Source organism: Anomaloglossus baeobatrachus, chromosome 5, assembly GCF_048569485.1.
Source record: "Anomaloglossus baeobatrachus isolate aAnoBae1 chromosome 5, aAnoBae1.hap1, whole genome shotgun sequence".
NCBI classification, from domain to species: domain Eukaryota; kingdom Metazoa; phylum Chordata; class Amphibia; order Anura; family Aromobatidae; genus Anomaloglossus; species Anomaloglossus baeobatrachus.
Genome location: NC_134357.1, coordinates 450937177 through 450951209, shown reverse-complemented (window position 1 = coordinate 450951209; position 14033 = coordinate 450937177). Strand labels below are relative to the sequence as shown.

At 46.4% G+C, this 14033-nt stretch overlaps 1 protein-coding gene across 1 annotated transcript in view; it reads left to right on the top strand.

Annotated features, from left to right (window-relative positions):
* The first annotated feature begins 4285 nt into the window (after window positions 1-4285).
* The window catches only part of C5H20orf96 (chromosome 5 C20orf96 homolog), a 67024-nt gene continuing 57276 nt past the window's right edge, over window positions 4286-14033 (top strand). Inside the window, exons 1-4 of the mRNA XM_075347819.1 lie at window positions 4286-4581; window positions 6840-6952; window positions 10823-10972; window positions 11819-11918. Of these exons, the coding sequence (XP_075203934.1) occupies window positions 4458-4581; window positions 6840-6952; window positions 10823-10972; window positions 11819-11918 (487 nt within the window). The 5' untranslated portion in view covers window positions 4286-4457. The remainder of the gene's footprint in view (window positions 4582-6839; window positions 6953-10822; window positions 10973-11818; window positions 11919-14033) is intronic.

The following is a 14033-nucleotide window of genomic DNA, read 5'->3' as shown; positions in this document are numbered from 1 at the left end:
CCAGAGACAGCCTGAAAGACATAACTACTTCCCAGAGACAGTCTGATAGGCATAACTACCCCTAGAGACAGCCTGAGAGACATAACTACCCCCAGAGACAGCCTGAAAGACATAACTACCCCCAGAGACAGTCTGATAGATATAACTACCCCCAGAGACAATCTGAGAGACATAACTATCCCCAGAGACAGCCTGAAAGACATAACTACCCCTAGAGACAGTCTGAGAGACATAACTACCCCCAGAGACAGCCTGAGAGACATAACTACCCCCAGAGACAGCCTGACAGGCCTAACTACCCCCAGAGACAGTCTGAGAGACATAAATGCCCCCAGAGACAGTCTGAGAGACATAACTACCCCCAGAGACAGCCTGATAGACATAACTACCCCCAGAGACAGCCTGATAGACATAACTACCCCCAGAGACAGTGTGAGAGACATAACTACCCCCAGAGACAGCTTGACAGGCATAACTATCCCCAGAGACAGTCTGATAGAACTACCTCTAGAGACAGCCTGAATGATGTAACTACTACCAGAGACAGTCTGAGAGACATAACTACTTTCCAGAGACAGTCTGATAGACATAACTACCCCCAGAGACAGCCTGAGAAACATAACTACTCCCAGAGACAGCCCGAGAGACATAACTACCCCCAGAGACAGTCTGATGGGTAATAACTACACACAGAGACAGTCTAATTACCCCAGAGATAGTCTGACAGACATGACTACCGCAAGACACAGCCTGAGAGACATATCTACCCCCCAGCGACAGCCTGAGAGATGTAAATACACCAAGCGACAGCCTGAGAATCATAAATACCCCCAGAGACAGCCTGACACATAAATAACCCCAGAGATAGCCTGAGAGACATAAATACGCTCATAGACAGCCTAAGACACATAACTACCCCCCAGAGACAGCCTGAGAGACATAACACCCCCAAAGACAGCCTGAGAGACATAAATACCCCCAGAGACAGCCTGAGAGACATAAATACCCCCAGAGATAGCCTGAGAGACATAAATACCTCCATAAACAGTCTGAGACACATAACTTCCCCCTCAGAGACAGCCTGAGAGACATAACTACTGCCAGAGATAGTCTGACAGACATAACTACCCCCAGAGACAGCCTGACAGACATAACTACCCCCAGGGACAGCCTTATAGACATAACAACCTCCTGTAGACAGCCTGACAGACATAACTACCCCCAGAGACAGCCTGACAGACATAACTACCCCCAGGGACAGCCTTATAGACATAACAACCCCCTGTAGACAGCCTATGGGAACAAAATCTTATTGGATGGCCATCTGTTATGCTTTTTATTTACAGACTGTGCATTTCCAGAGCACTGGAGGCGACAGAAGCCCCTAATATAAATGGATAATGTTAAGAACAGAAGAGAACGCAAACAGAGAAGAAACCTAAACCAAAGTTTCCATTTTTAAACAGCTCTGCTTTACAACAGACACTTTGGTTTCCATTTTGGATCTGTTTTTGCTCCTTTCTGTTTTTATTTTCACCTGAATCCATTACAACACTAATTAGAAAAAGACGTGAACATGACCTGACTGACAGAACTTCCCCTAGAGACCATATGAATAGCACAAGTACGTCCAGTCAGACATGACCACCCTAAAGTTCGCTATACACATTAGATGGTTATTGGCTCAGCAATGCTCTGGCTGACAGCCATCTCAGCACACTTGCCCATACACAGCAGAGCTAGTACGGCCGAGCACTCTTTGTGTTCTGTATGAGAAAGCCGCCAACTAACACACTGGCGACTTATTTTCAAGAGAACAATGTAATCGGAAATCTGAAATTGGACATGTGCAATCATTATCTCTCCTGAACACCAGTCAGCAAAAGTCCCCATACACATTACACTGTTGGCGGAACCTGTTAATATTGCCGGGTTCATTCCACATTAGTCTGTTGTGAATGAGGACCTTTAGAAACAGTATGATACAACCAACAGCCAAATCTGACTTATGTAACTACCCTAAGTGACAGTCTGACTGATCTGATAGAGACACCCCCAGAGATAGTTTGAAAAAACTAATGCTAGACGGTTTGACATAAAAACTTGCATGGAATGATATAACTACTCCCTTAGCATAATCAAAATCTCTACCCCCAGAGACAGCCTGACATTGATCCCGATAGACAGTCTGACTGACATCTCTACTCCCAGAGACAGTCTGACATTTTATCCCTTTAGACAGTCTGACTGACTTCTCTACCCCTAGAGACAGTCTGACATTTATCCCAATAGACAGTCTGACTGACATCTGCTGCCAGAAATAGTCTGACTGACATATTACCCCCAGAGACAGTCTGACATTTTTTCCTCTAGACAGTCTGACTGACATGTCTACCCATGAGAGAGTATGATTGACATATCTACCCCCAGAGATAGTCATATTTTTTCCTCTAGATAGTCTGACATGTCTACCCATAGATACAGTCTGACTGACATATCTACTACTAGAGACAGTCTGACTGACCTTTCTACCCCTGGAGACTGTCTGACATATCTATACCTAGGTAGAGTCCGACTGACATTCTGTACCTCAAGACACAGTCTGACATATATCCCTATAGACAGTCTGACTGACATAGCCAACCTCCAGTGACAGTTTGATACAATCACCCCACAGATAATCTAAATATTGTAACTCCCCCAAGAGACAGTCTGACTGACATCTCTACCCCTAGAAACAGTCTGACATTTATACCAATAGGCAGTTTGACTGACATATTTGCCATCAGAAACAGTCTGACTGACATGTCTACCCATGAGACAATATGATTGACATATTTACCCCCAGTCTTTAAGATATATCTACCCCCAGAGACAGTCTTATATTTTTTCCTCTAGACAACCTGACTGATATGTCTACCCACAGAGACAGCAGTCTGACTAACATCTCTACCCCTGGAGACTGTCTGACATATCTACCCTTAGGTAGAGTCTGACTGACATATGTACCCCAAAAGACAGTCTGACATATATCCCTATAGACAGTATGACTGACATAGCCAACCTCCAGAAACAGTTTGATACAATCACCCCACAGATGATCTACATATTGTCACTCCCCTAGAGACAGTCTGACTGACATCTCTACCCCTAGAAAGAGTCTGACATTTATACCAATAGACAGTTTGACTGACATATTTGCCGCCAGAAACAGTCTGACTGACATATCTACACGCAGAGACAGGCTGACAGATATATCTACCCCCAGAGACAGTCTAACATCTTTTCCTCTAGACAGTCTGACTGACATGTCTACCCATGAGACAGTATGATTGACATATCTACCCGAAGAGACAGTCATACAGTCTAAGATATATCTACCCCCAGAGACAGTCATATTTTTTCCTCTAGACATTCTGACTGATATGTCTACCCATAGAGACAGCTTCACTGACATATTTGCCGTCAGAAACAGTCTGACATCTACACGCAGAGACTAACTGACCTATCCACCCCCAGAGATAGGCTGACAGATATATCTACCCCCAGAGACAGTCTTATATTTTTTCCTCTAGACATTCTGACTGATATGTCTACCCATAGAGACAGATTGACTGACACATCTACCCCTGGAGACTGTCTGACATATATCCCTACAGACAGATTGACTGACATAGCCATCTCCAGAGACAGTTTGATACAATCGCCCCAGAGAAGATCTGAATAAACTCCCCCAAGAGACAGTCTGACTGATGATGCTGCCCTCAGACACTGAATACAGGCAGTGATGTGTTGTAGTGCAGGACCAAATAGATATCTGACATCCAGAATCCTCATTTAAGTATAGTTCTTTATTAAACGCCTGTTAAGCACCAGTACCACCTCCAGCATGGTTGATGCTCATGACCCATTTCTTCAGACATAAAACCCCTAGAGATAGTCTGAGTAACTTAGAACTGTCATTGTTGCCAATAGCAACCAATTATAGAGCAGAATGCAAAATTAAGGCTCTGATTGGTTGCTGTGGGCAATAATGACGGATCTTCTTTTAGACAGTTCCTTAGATCTTCCCTGTGATGACAGAATGTTCCTTGTGAATATATTTAATTTTCGGTAATGAGAGATTGGGACACATGGAGACTGTCAGTGATGTAGTACCACAAATGTCCACTAGATGGGGAACCTCACCATAAGAACGTATTACACAGCTATAACCAGAGGAACATTGAATTATGTAACACTGCAGGTCTGCAAATCTCTGATGTCTCATCTTCTAAGTCTAATGGGCGACTGCTTAGAGCGTCAGCCGACCGTTTCCTCTTATCAGACTACAACCCCCGCAATCCTCAGCTGCTCATAGACCATTTATTATACAGGGATATATACATAAAACGAATTATGGCAATCAGCGTTATTGTATGTTATCACATGCACAAAATCCCTGTCTGGTATCCTGAATGATCCATTGTATGATCCTTTATCTGCAGGATCATAATATGTCTCAGCGGCTGCTGGCAAGTAGACATGACTGTATAAAGACCGCTGGCCTCCACCATGTCCCTCGCCCCAGCCACGTTACAGGTAATATTACAGGGTATACTGAGCTGTCTGGATAGTATATTGCTTTCATGTAACCATTGCAGTCAGCAATATTATAAAAGCAACTGCTGATATCAGTCATACAAATGGATGGAAATATATCTGTAGACTCTCAGCGCTGGAGATACAATGCATGGACAAAATTATTGGGACACCTGCTCATTACTCACATTACATTTACAGGAGCTTTTATTACCTCCCATTCTGCATCCATAGGAATTAATATGGAGTTGGTCCTTGTGACTACTTACACTCTGCTGGGATGGATTGCTACAAGATTTTGGAGGCATTGTGGGAATTTTTGCCCATTTATCCAGAAGAGCATTTGTGAGGTCAGACCCTGATGTTGAGGAGAGCTCAGGCTCATAATCTCCATTCTAGTTCACCCCAAAGGTGTTGGATAGGCTTGAGGTCCGGGCTGTGTGCGGCCGTCATGTTCTTCCACTAAACTCCCCCAGCATGCCTTTATAGACCTTGTGTACTTGGCACACTCAAAGAAAACAGAAAAAAGGGTTCCCACAAAGTTGGAAACTACAAGTGTCCAAAATGTCTTGTGTGCTGAAGAAGTAACATTTTCCTTCATTGGAACTAAGGGGCCCAGACCGACCTCTTGGAACTAAGGGGCCTAGACCGACCTCTTGGAACTAAGGGGCCCAGACCGACCTCTTCGAACTAAGGGGCCTAGACCGACCTCTTGGAACTAAGGGGCCTAGACTAACCTCTTGCAACTAAAGGGCCTAGACCAACCTCTTGGAACTAAGGGGCCTAGACCGACCTCTTGGAACTAAGGGGCCTAGATCGACCTCTTGGAACTAAGGGGCCTAGATCGACCTCTTGGAACTAAGGGGCCTAGACCGACCTCTTGGAACTAAGGGGCCTAGACCGACCTCTTGGAACTAAGGGGCCTAGATCGACCTCTTGGAACTAAGGGGCCTAGACCGACCTCTTGGAACTAAGGGGCCTAGACCGACCTCTTGGAACTAAGGGGCCTAGACCGACCTCTTGGAACTAAGGGGCCTAGACCGACCTCTTGGAACTAAGGGGCCTAGACCGACCTCTTGGAACTAAGGGGCCTAGACCGACCTCTTGGAACTAAGGGGCCTAGACCGACCTTTTGGAACTAAGGGGCCTAGACCGACCTCTTGGAACTAAGGGGCCTAGACCGACGTCTTGGAACTAAGGGGCCTAGACCGTCCTCTTGGAACTAAGGGGCCTAGACCGACTTCTTGGAACTAAGGGGCCTAGACCGACCTCTTGGAACTAAGGGGCCTAGACCGTCCTCTTGGAACTAAGGGGCCTAGACCGTCCTCTTGGAACTAAGGGGCCTAGACCGTCCTCTTGAAACTAAGGGGCCTAGACCGACCTCTTGGAATTAAGGGGCCTAGACCGACCTCTAAAAGTATAGCTCATAGTATTAGCGCTCCTACACCAACGTTTTCAGCTACCATAATGCAGTCAGGCAGGTAACGTTTCCTAGTATTCACCAAACAGACTAGTCCATCAGATGCCAGATAAAGAAGTGTGATCCATCATTGTACAGAACAGGTTTCCACTGCTCCAGATTTTGGTGGTGGTTGCTTTACACCACTCTATCCAACTCTTGACATTGTGCTTGGTGATGTAAGGCTTCCATGCAGCTTCTCATCCATGTATACATGTCCTGGTGCACACTTTTTGTGTTGTCGTTGATGCCAGAGACCTGGACTCTGCAGTTATGGAGTCAGCAGAGCATTGGTGACTTTTCTGCCCTCTTGCTCAGCACTCGGCCCCCTGCTTTGTAACGTTACGTGGTCTCCACTTCATGGCCAAGTTGCTGCGGTTACTTCCACATCTCAATAATATGACTAACAGGAGAGGATGAATTTATAAGAAGGAACAAAATTCCCAAACTGACTTGTTATCCCGGATGCTCTTACTGCACGGCCATGCTGGTATCAGTGAGTTCCTTACCACCTGCCGTTCTTTCTTAAATGTTAGCAACGGCAGACAGCATGGTGAGGGGCTGGATGTTATACATCAGAGGCAATGGGGCTGATTGTAGAGCCTGAATTTAATGATTAAGATGTGTGTATCAATACTGTGCATTTTTTAGAGTATGTGAAATTAGAGGGGAAAAAACCTTGTCCAGCTAAAATGGTGGAAGGAGTCAATAAATTCTACTCTGAGCTAAATGTTGTAGAACCAAATGTGGTTCATGGGGCCACAGAACAACCTGTAAGTAACACATTTACTCAACACAGGCGTTACGAGTCCTACAAAAGGGAAAGCCCGACAAAAGACGGCAGACTTTCAGCTGAGCAAGAAATGTGTTACTGCCAAAGACAAACCGAAAAGAGGTGTCCCCATTTTGCTGGTATGTGTCCATCTATGTATATGTCTGTTATCCATGGATCAGTGGCACGTCTATTCTTCTTTCTTACCCTTCCCATAGGGTACCGTCACACTTTAGCGACGCTCCAGCGATCCCACCAGCGAACTGACCTGGTCAGGATCGCTGGTGCGTCGATACATGGTCGCTGGTGAGCTGTCAATCAGGCAGATCTCACCAGCAACCAGTGACCAGCCCCCAGCTAGCAGCGACGCGTGGAAGCAATGCTGCGCTTGGTAACTAAGGTAAATATCGGGTAACCAAGCAAAGCACTTCGCTTGGTTACCCGATATTTACCTTGGTTACCAGCGCACACCACTTAGCGCTGGCTCCCTGCACTCGTAGCCAGAGTACACATCGGGTTAATAAGCAAACCGCTTTGCTTATTTCCCCGATGTGTACTCCGGCTACGTGTGCAGGGAGCCAGCACTGGCAGACTGAGAGCGGCGGACGCTAGTAACCAAGGTAAATATCGGGTAACCAAGCAAAGGGCTTCGCTTGGTTACCCGATATTTACCTTGGTTACAGCTTACCGCAGGCTGCCAGAAGCCGGCTCCCTGCTCCCTGCACATTCAGATCGTTGATCTCTCGCTGTCACACACAGCGATGTGTGCTTCACAGCGGGAGAGCAACGTCCAAAAAATGAACTAGCACTGTGTGTAACGAGTAGCGATTTCACAGCAGGGGCGAGATCGCTGCTCAGTGTCACACACAGCGAGATAGCTAATGAGGTCACTGCTGCGTCACAAAAACCGTGACTCTGCAGCGATCTCGCTAACGATCTCGCTATGTGAGAAGTACCCCATTCATATACTGATATCAGACCATTTGTCTTTGTGCACACAGTACAGATATCAGCCACTAGATGGCAGCAAAACAACAGACAAGCTTCATCTATTATTCACATACAGGTATGGGATTTAAAGGGAATCATCAGGTGATTTTCTAGTACAATTCTAATGTTATCTTTAAATAGGGCTTAATCAGCTCAAAAATAAGGCTTAATCTGTAAGTTTTATTGCTGTACCTTTTCCTGTTATCTTGTTGTAAGCTCTGGAGATTTCAGTGTGATATATTAATTAGTCAAGCATATGTAAATCCAAACTGCTCATGCCCTGCTCCCCCCTCCCACCTCTCAGTGCTGGCATCAGTGATAGTAAATCTGAACTGAATTTGCACTGCTTTCTCCACCCATACTCCCTCCCACCTCTCAGCAGAAATAGGGAATGCACTGGGAGGTAGGTGGATGGTAGGGAATGCACTGGGAGGTAGGTGGATGGTAGGGAATGCACTGGGAGGTAGGTGGATGGGGGAGCAGTGAATATGCAAATGGTATTTACATACACTTGGCTAGCTTACCAGACACTGAATTCTCAAGGGCAGACAGAAGAAGCTACAGCAATAAAAGTTACAGATCCTAAAAGGTCTCCTTAGCCCTATGTAAAGATGACATTAGGATTGTACTAGATTTTGGCTCCCTCCTCTGAGAGCAGCATAATGTAGAGACACAGACCCTGATTCCAGGGATGCGTCATTTAGTGAGCTGTTTGCTGTCATTTTGATAAAATCAATGTTTTCTCTGTGGCAGATCTAGCAGTTATACAGAGCTCATAAATATGCTGGACTACCTTGCAGCACATCAAGTAGTCCTATAATGATAATCTACTGCTGATTAAATAATGATTTTATCAAAACTACACCAAGCAGCCCAGTAAGTGACACATCGCTGGAATCAGGATCTCTGCCTCTATGTTATGCTGCTCTCAGATTAGGTGTCAGGAACCTGGTGATGGATTCCCTTTAAAGGGGTTTTCTGTTCTAGAATAACAAGTCTGCTGTCACTTTGAGTCACTCTATGTGACTGCAGACTTGTGAATCCTCACATCACACGCACTTTGTGCCGCTTTTTGAGCCGGGAATGGCATTCACATGGCCAGAATTATCCGATATGAATGATTCCAGGCCAAACCCGGACAAGTGGGCACAACCTCACTCAATACAAGTGAGATGGGGCGAAACTCTCTCAATACACTTAAGGTACCGTCACACTAAGCAACATCGCTAGCAACATCGCTGCTGAGGCACAACTTGCTAGCGATGTTGTTGTGTGTGACATCCAGCAACAACCTGGCCCCTGCTGTGAGGTCGCTGGTTATTGCTGAATGTCCTGGGCCATTTTTTAGTTGTTGCTCTCCTGCTGTGAAGCGCACATCTCTGTGTGTGACAGCGACAGAGCAACAACTGAATGTGCAGGCAGCAGCAGCCGGCTTCTGCGGAGGCTGGTAACCAATGTAAATATCGGGTAACCAAGTAGCCCTTTCCTTGGTTACCCAATATTTACCTTCGTTACCAGCGTCCGCCGCTCTCACGCTGTCAGTGCCGGCTCCCTGCTCTCTGCACACATAGCCAGACTACACATCAGGTAATTAACCCGATGTGTACTCTGGCTAGGAGTGCAGGGAGCCAGCGCTAAGCGGTGTGTGCTGGTAACCAAGGTAAATATCGGGTTGGTTACCCGATATTTACCTTAGTTACCAAGCGCAGCATCGCTTCCACGCATCGCTGCTGGCTGGGGGCTGGTCACTGGTTGCTGGTGAGATCTGCCTGTGTGACAGCTCACCAGCAACCCGTGTAGCGACGCTCCTGCTATCCCTGCCAGGTCAGGTTGCTGGTGGGATCGCTGGAGCGTCGCTTAAGCCTGCTTTACACGGTACGACCGATTGTGCGATTTCACAATCGATCGTACCCGCCCCCGTCCTTTTTGCGTCACGGGCAAATCGCTGCCCGTGTCGCACAAAGTCAGTAACCCCCGTCACACATACTTACCTCTCGTGCGACCTCGCTGTGGGCGGAGAACGTCCACTTCCTGGAGTGGGAGGGACGTTCGGCGTCACAGCGACGTCACACGGCCGCCGGCCAATAGAAGCGGAGGGGCGGAGATGAGCGGGACGTAAACATCCTGCCCACCTCCTTCCTTCCACATAGAGCCGGCGGCGGCCGCGGGAGGCAGGTGAGCTGCTCATCGTTCCCGTGGTGTCACACGGAGCGGCGTGTGCTACCACGGAAACGATGGTCAACTAAATTAAATGATATTATGGAACCTAGCGAGCAGTACCCGACTCACGATTTGTGAGCGATACTGCGTCGCTAGGAGGTGTCACACAGGCCGGCATCGCCAGCGATGCCGGATGTGCGTCACAAAAACCGTGACCCCGACGATCTATCGCACGATAGATTGTCTGGTGTAAAGCAGCCTTTAGTGTGATGGTACCTTTACATCTTGTGAGGTCGCACCCACTAGTTGGATTATGTCTGGGAGTTTGCATATCAGATCATGGTGGTCACATGACCACCATTCCCAGTTCAGAAACTGGCGAATCCTCACCATGCACAGTTTGTGCGATGTGAGGATTCACAAGTTTGCAGGCAACTAGCGTGACACAGAGTGCCTGCAGACTTGTTATTCGAGTGTGGAAACCAAACAACCCCTTTAAATAATTACTAGAGGTGAGCAAAACATTTTTCACGATCCTGGGACCAGGAATTTCCACGGCCGGCACTCGAGTATGGACATGCTGAGCACCTCTTGTGATTACTAGGCTTAGCTGCAATGTATCTAAAAACCTCACAAACCGATTGTCATAAAATGATTGTTAATGTCCACAAGGTTACCCACAAAACCGCGCAGACATAAGTAATCAATTTTGACCAATGAATTTGAAAACTGCGCCGACCTATTTGCCATCTTGGCCACATGGCTATCACTCCGTGGGGCTGAACCTTTATGTTATACCAGTATGTTGGTTTATTATGACGTGTTTTTTTTGTCTATATCAGTATTTTTTCCACTTCCAGACATATTCTACACAGTCCTTGATTAGCCTGAACTCCCAATGCAAGCGCCTAGAAGAGGAGAATGCCTCCATGGTGAGACAAATCATGGGAATCGAAGATGAGGCCATGAAGAGCGCCACCCAACAACTGCAGCAGTATGACAGGGCAGGGGTGAGTGTGAGGGACGAAAGTGGCTTTCTAATATCACTACATCTTGACCTCTACATCATTTTTGTTTACGTGGGGGCTTTGCAGTCCCTATGGCACTAGGTCCAACTCTGACTTCTGCCTTTGTGTCCACTATAGCAGAAGATAGCTAAATATCTCCTGTGTACACAGAGCCTAATCAAATCGACTACTGCAACCTCCTGCTCTCTGGCCTCCCTTCCAACACTCTTGCACCCCTCCAATCTATCCTCAACTCTGCGGCCCGCTTAATCCACCTCTCCCCCCGCTACTCCCCAGCCTCACCACTCTGCCAATCCCTTCACTGGCTTCCCATCACCCAACGACTCCAGTTCAAAACATTAACCATGACATACAAAGCCATCCACAACCTGTCTCCTCCTTACATCTGTGACCTAGTCTCCCGGTACCTACCTGCACGCAACCTCAGATCCTTACAAGATCTCCTTCTCTACTCCTCTCTTATCTCCTCTTCCCACAATCGTGTACAAGATTTCTCCCGTGCCTCCCCCATACTCTGGAACGCTCTACCTCAGCATATCAGACTCTCCCCTACCGTGGAAAGCTTCAAGAGGAACCTCAAGACCCACCTCTTCCAACAAGCCTACAACCTACAATAACCCTCAATCCAGTAGACCACTGCGCAACCAGCTCTGTCCTCACCTATTGAACCCTCACCCATTCCCTGTAGACTGTGAGCCCTCGCGGGCAGGGTCCTGTCTCCTCCTATACCAGTCTGTTTGTACTGTTAATGATTGTTGTACGTATACCCTCTTTCTTTGGCGCTATAATAATAAATAATAATAATCTGGTTTCTTAATCTTCTCTAAGAGTAATGTCCGTGCAGTACAGCTCTGGACAGAACATCAAACTCAAGAGTCCCAACAGGATCTGGAGTCGACCAGGGAAATGAGCAAGGAACGTGTGAATGGTGAGGGTCCGCTCAATCCTGTACTTTCTTTGTAAATGGTAAGAAATGTCCAGTAAAATTAATTTGCCCATCCTCATTGACACCTGATAAGTGTTGGACGACTAGAAAAGGTTAAAAGGTACAAAAGGCACTTACCTATAAGGGCAGCAGATGTTGAAGATGAAAGCCCAGGTAACATGCTGGCGGTTTAACCCTTTTACACGCGGAACCCTGCACTTACGAGGCTTTACACAGGGAAAGAAATCCGTCTTTTAGATCATTGTTACCCCTATGATGCAAATGCAGGAAGCCGATAGATTACCATGGCAGCCACGGGTCTAACAATGGCCTCGAGTATGTAACAGCGAACAGCAAAGTGCACTGCAATATAGAATTATTGCACTGTCGCATTGAAGGGAACAAAGGAAAATTAATGGGACTAAATAAAAATGTATAGACAAAAAAATCTTAAACTTGGTAAATAATTATAATTATATACCATATATACCTGAGTATAAGCCGGGGCCCCTAATTGTACCACAAAAAATTGGTAAGACTTATTGACTCGAGTATAAGCCTAGGGTGGGAAATGCAGCAGCCACTGGTGAATAAAAAAAATAAAAATAGATACCAATAAAATGTAATATGCCTCATCCTTGTGCCCTGTAGTAATGTGCCCGTATTGTGCCCTGTAGTAATGTGCTCGTATTGTCTCCTGTAGTAATATGCCCACATTGTCTCTTGTAGTAATGTGCTCGTATTGTCTCCTGTAGTAATGTGCCCATATTGTCTTCTATAGTAATGTGCTCGTATTGTCTCCTGTAGTAATGTGCCCATATTGTCTCCTATAGTAATGTGCTCATATTGTCTCCTGTAGTAATGTGCCCATATTGTCTCCTGTAGTAATGTGCCCATATTGTCCCCTGTAACAGTGTGCCTATATTGTCCTCTGTAGTAAAGTGCCCATATTTTCCCCTGTAGTATTGTGCCTATATTATCCCCTGTAGTATTGTGCCCATATTGTCCTCTGTAGTAATGTCCTCAATCTGGTCCCCTTCTTGTCCCCTATTATGCTGTTGTTTACATACACAGACACACACAAAATTATTCTCACCCGTCCTCCATTCCCGCGGTGTCCTCTTACCTGCTTCATGCAGACCGCAGGCACATAGACCCCTCAGTGATCGCGGCCGGTACAGGGGCCGGCACCGTTGTCATCAGCGCTTTACTTCAGTTGAATGCTTTGCAGCGCTGCAAAGCATTCAACTGAAGTAAAGCACCGAAGACAACAGTGGCAGTCCGCAAGAAGCAGGTAAGAGGACACTGCGTGAACGGAGGACAGATGAGAATCATTTTTTGTGGGACCCTCACTTGAGTTTAAGCCGAGGGGGTGTTTTCAGTATTAAAAATGGGCTGAAAAACTCGGCTTATACACGCGGCTGATGATAAGTCTTTGGCTTTACCCAGAAAGAAACAAGATAGGATGATGAAATGTTACATTTATTCCACATACTCTCCACTGATGTCAACACACTTCTTGCATCGGTATTCCAAGTTCTGTAAGCCTAGCAAAAAAGATTTCGGTTGTGCTTCAAACCAGGCACTGTAGCAGCCATGGCATCAGAAATGGTGTGAAATTTGGTACCCTTGAGGTGTTTCTTCAGGTTTGGAAACAGATTATAGTCAGAGGGAGCTAGATCTGGAGAATAAAGTGGGTGGTAAACCAGCTGGAAGCCCAGCTCTGCCAGTTTGGCCGTGGTCGCTTGTGCAGTGTGAGTGGAGACGTTGTCTTGCAAGGACAAGATTTCTTTGGACAGCTTGCAGCGCCTTTTGGCCTTCAGAGCTGCCTTCAGTTGGTCAAAAAGTTTAATGTAATACTTTGCATTGATGGTGGAACCCTTTTGAAGGTAGTCCACTAGCATCACGCCCTCCTGATAACCAGAACACATACACCATCACCTTAGTGGTTGATTATTGCACCCTGCACTTATTTGGACGAGGAGAACCACTGTGCCTCCACTCTTTTGACTTTTCCTTGTTTTCAGGGTCATACAAATAATCCAGGTCTAATCCATAGTGACCAGTCGATACAGGAAGTTCTTATCAGTCCGGAAACGCTGACAAATGGACCGGGAA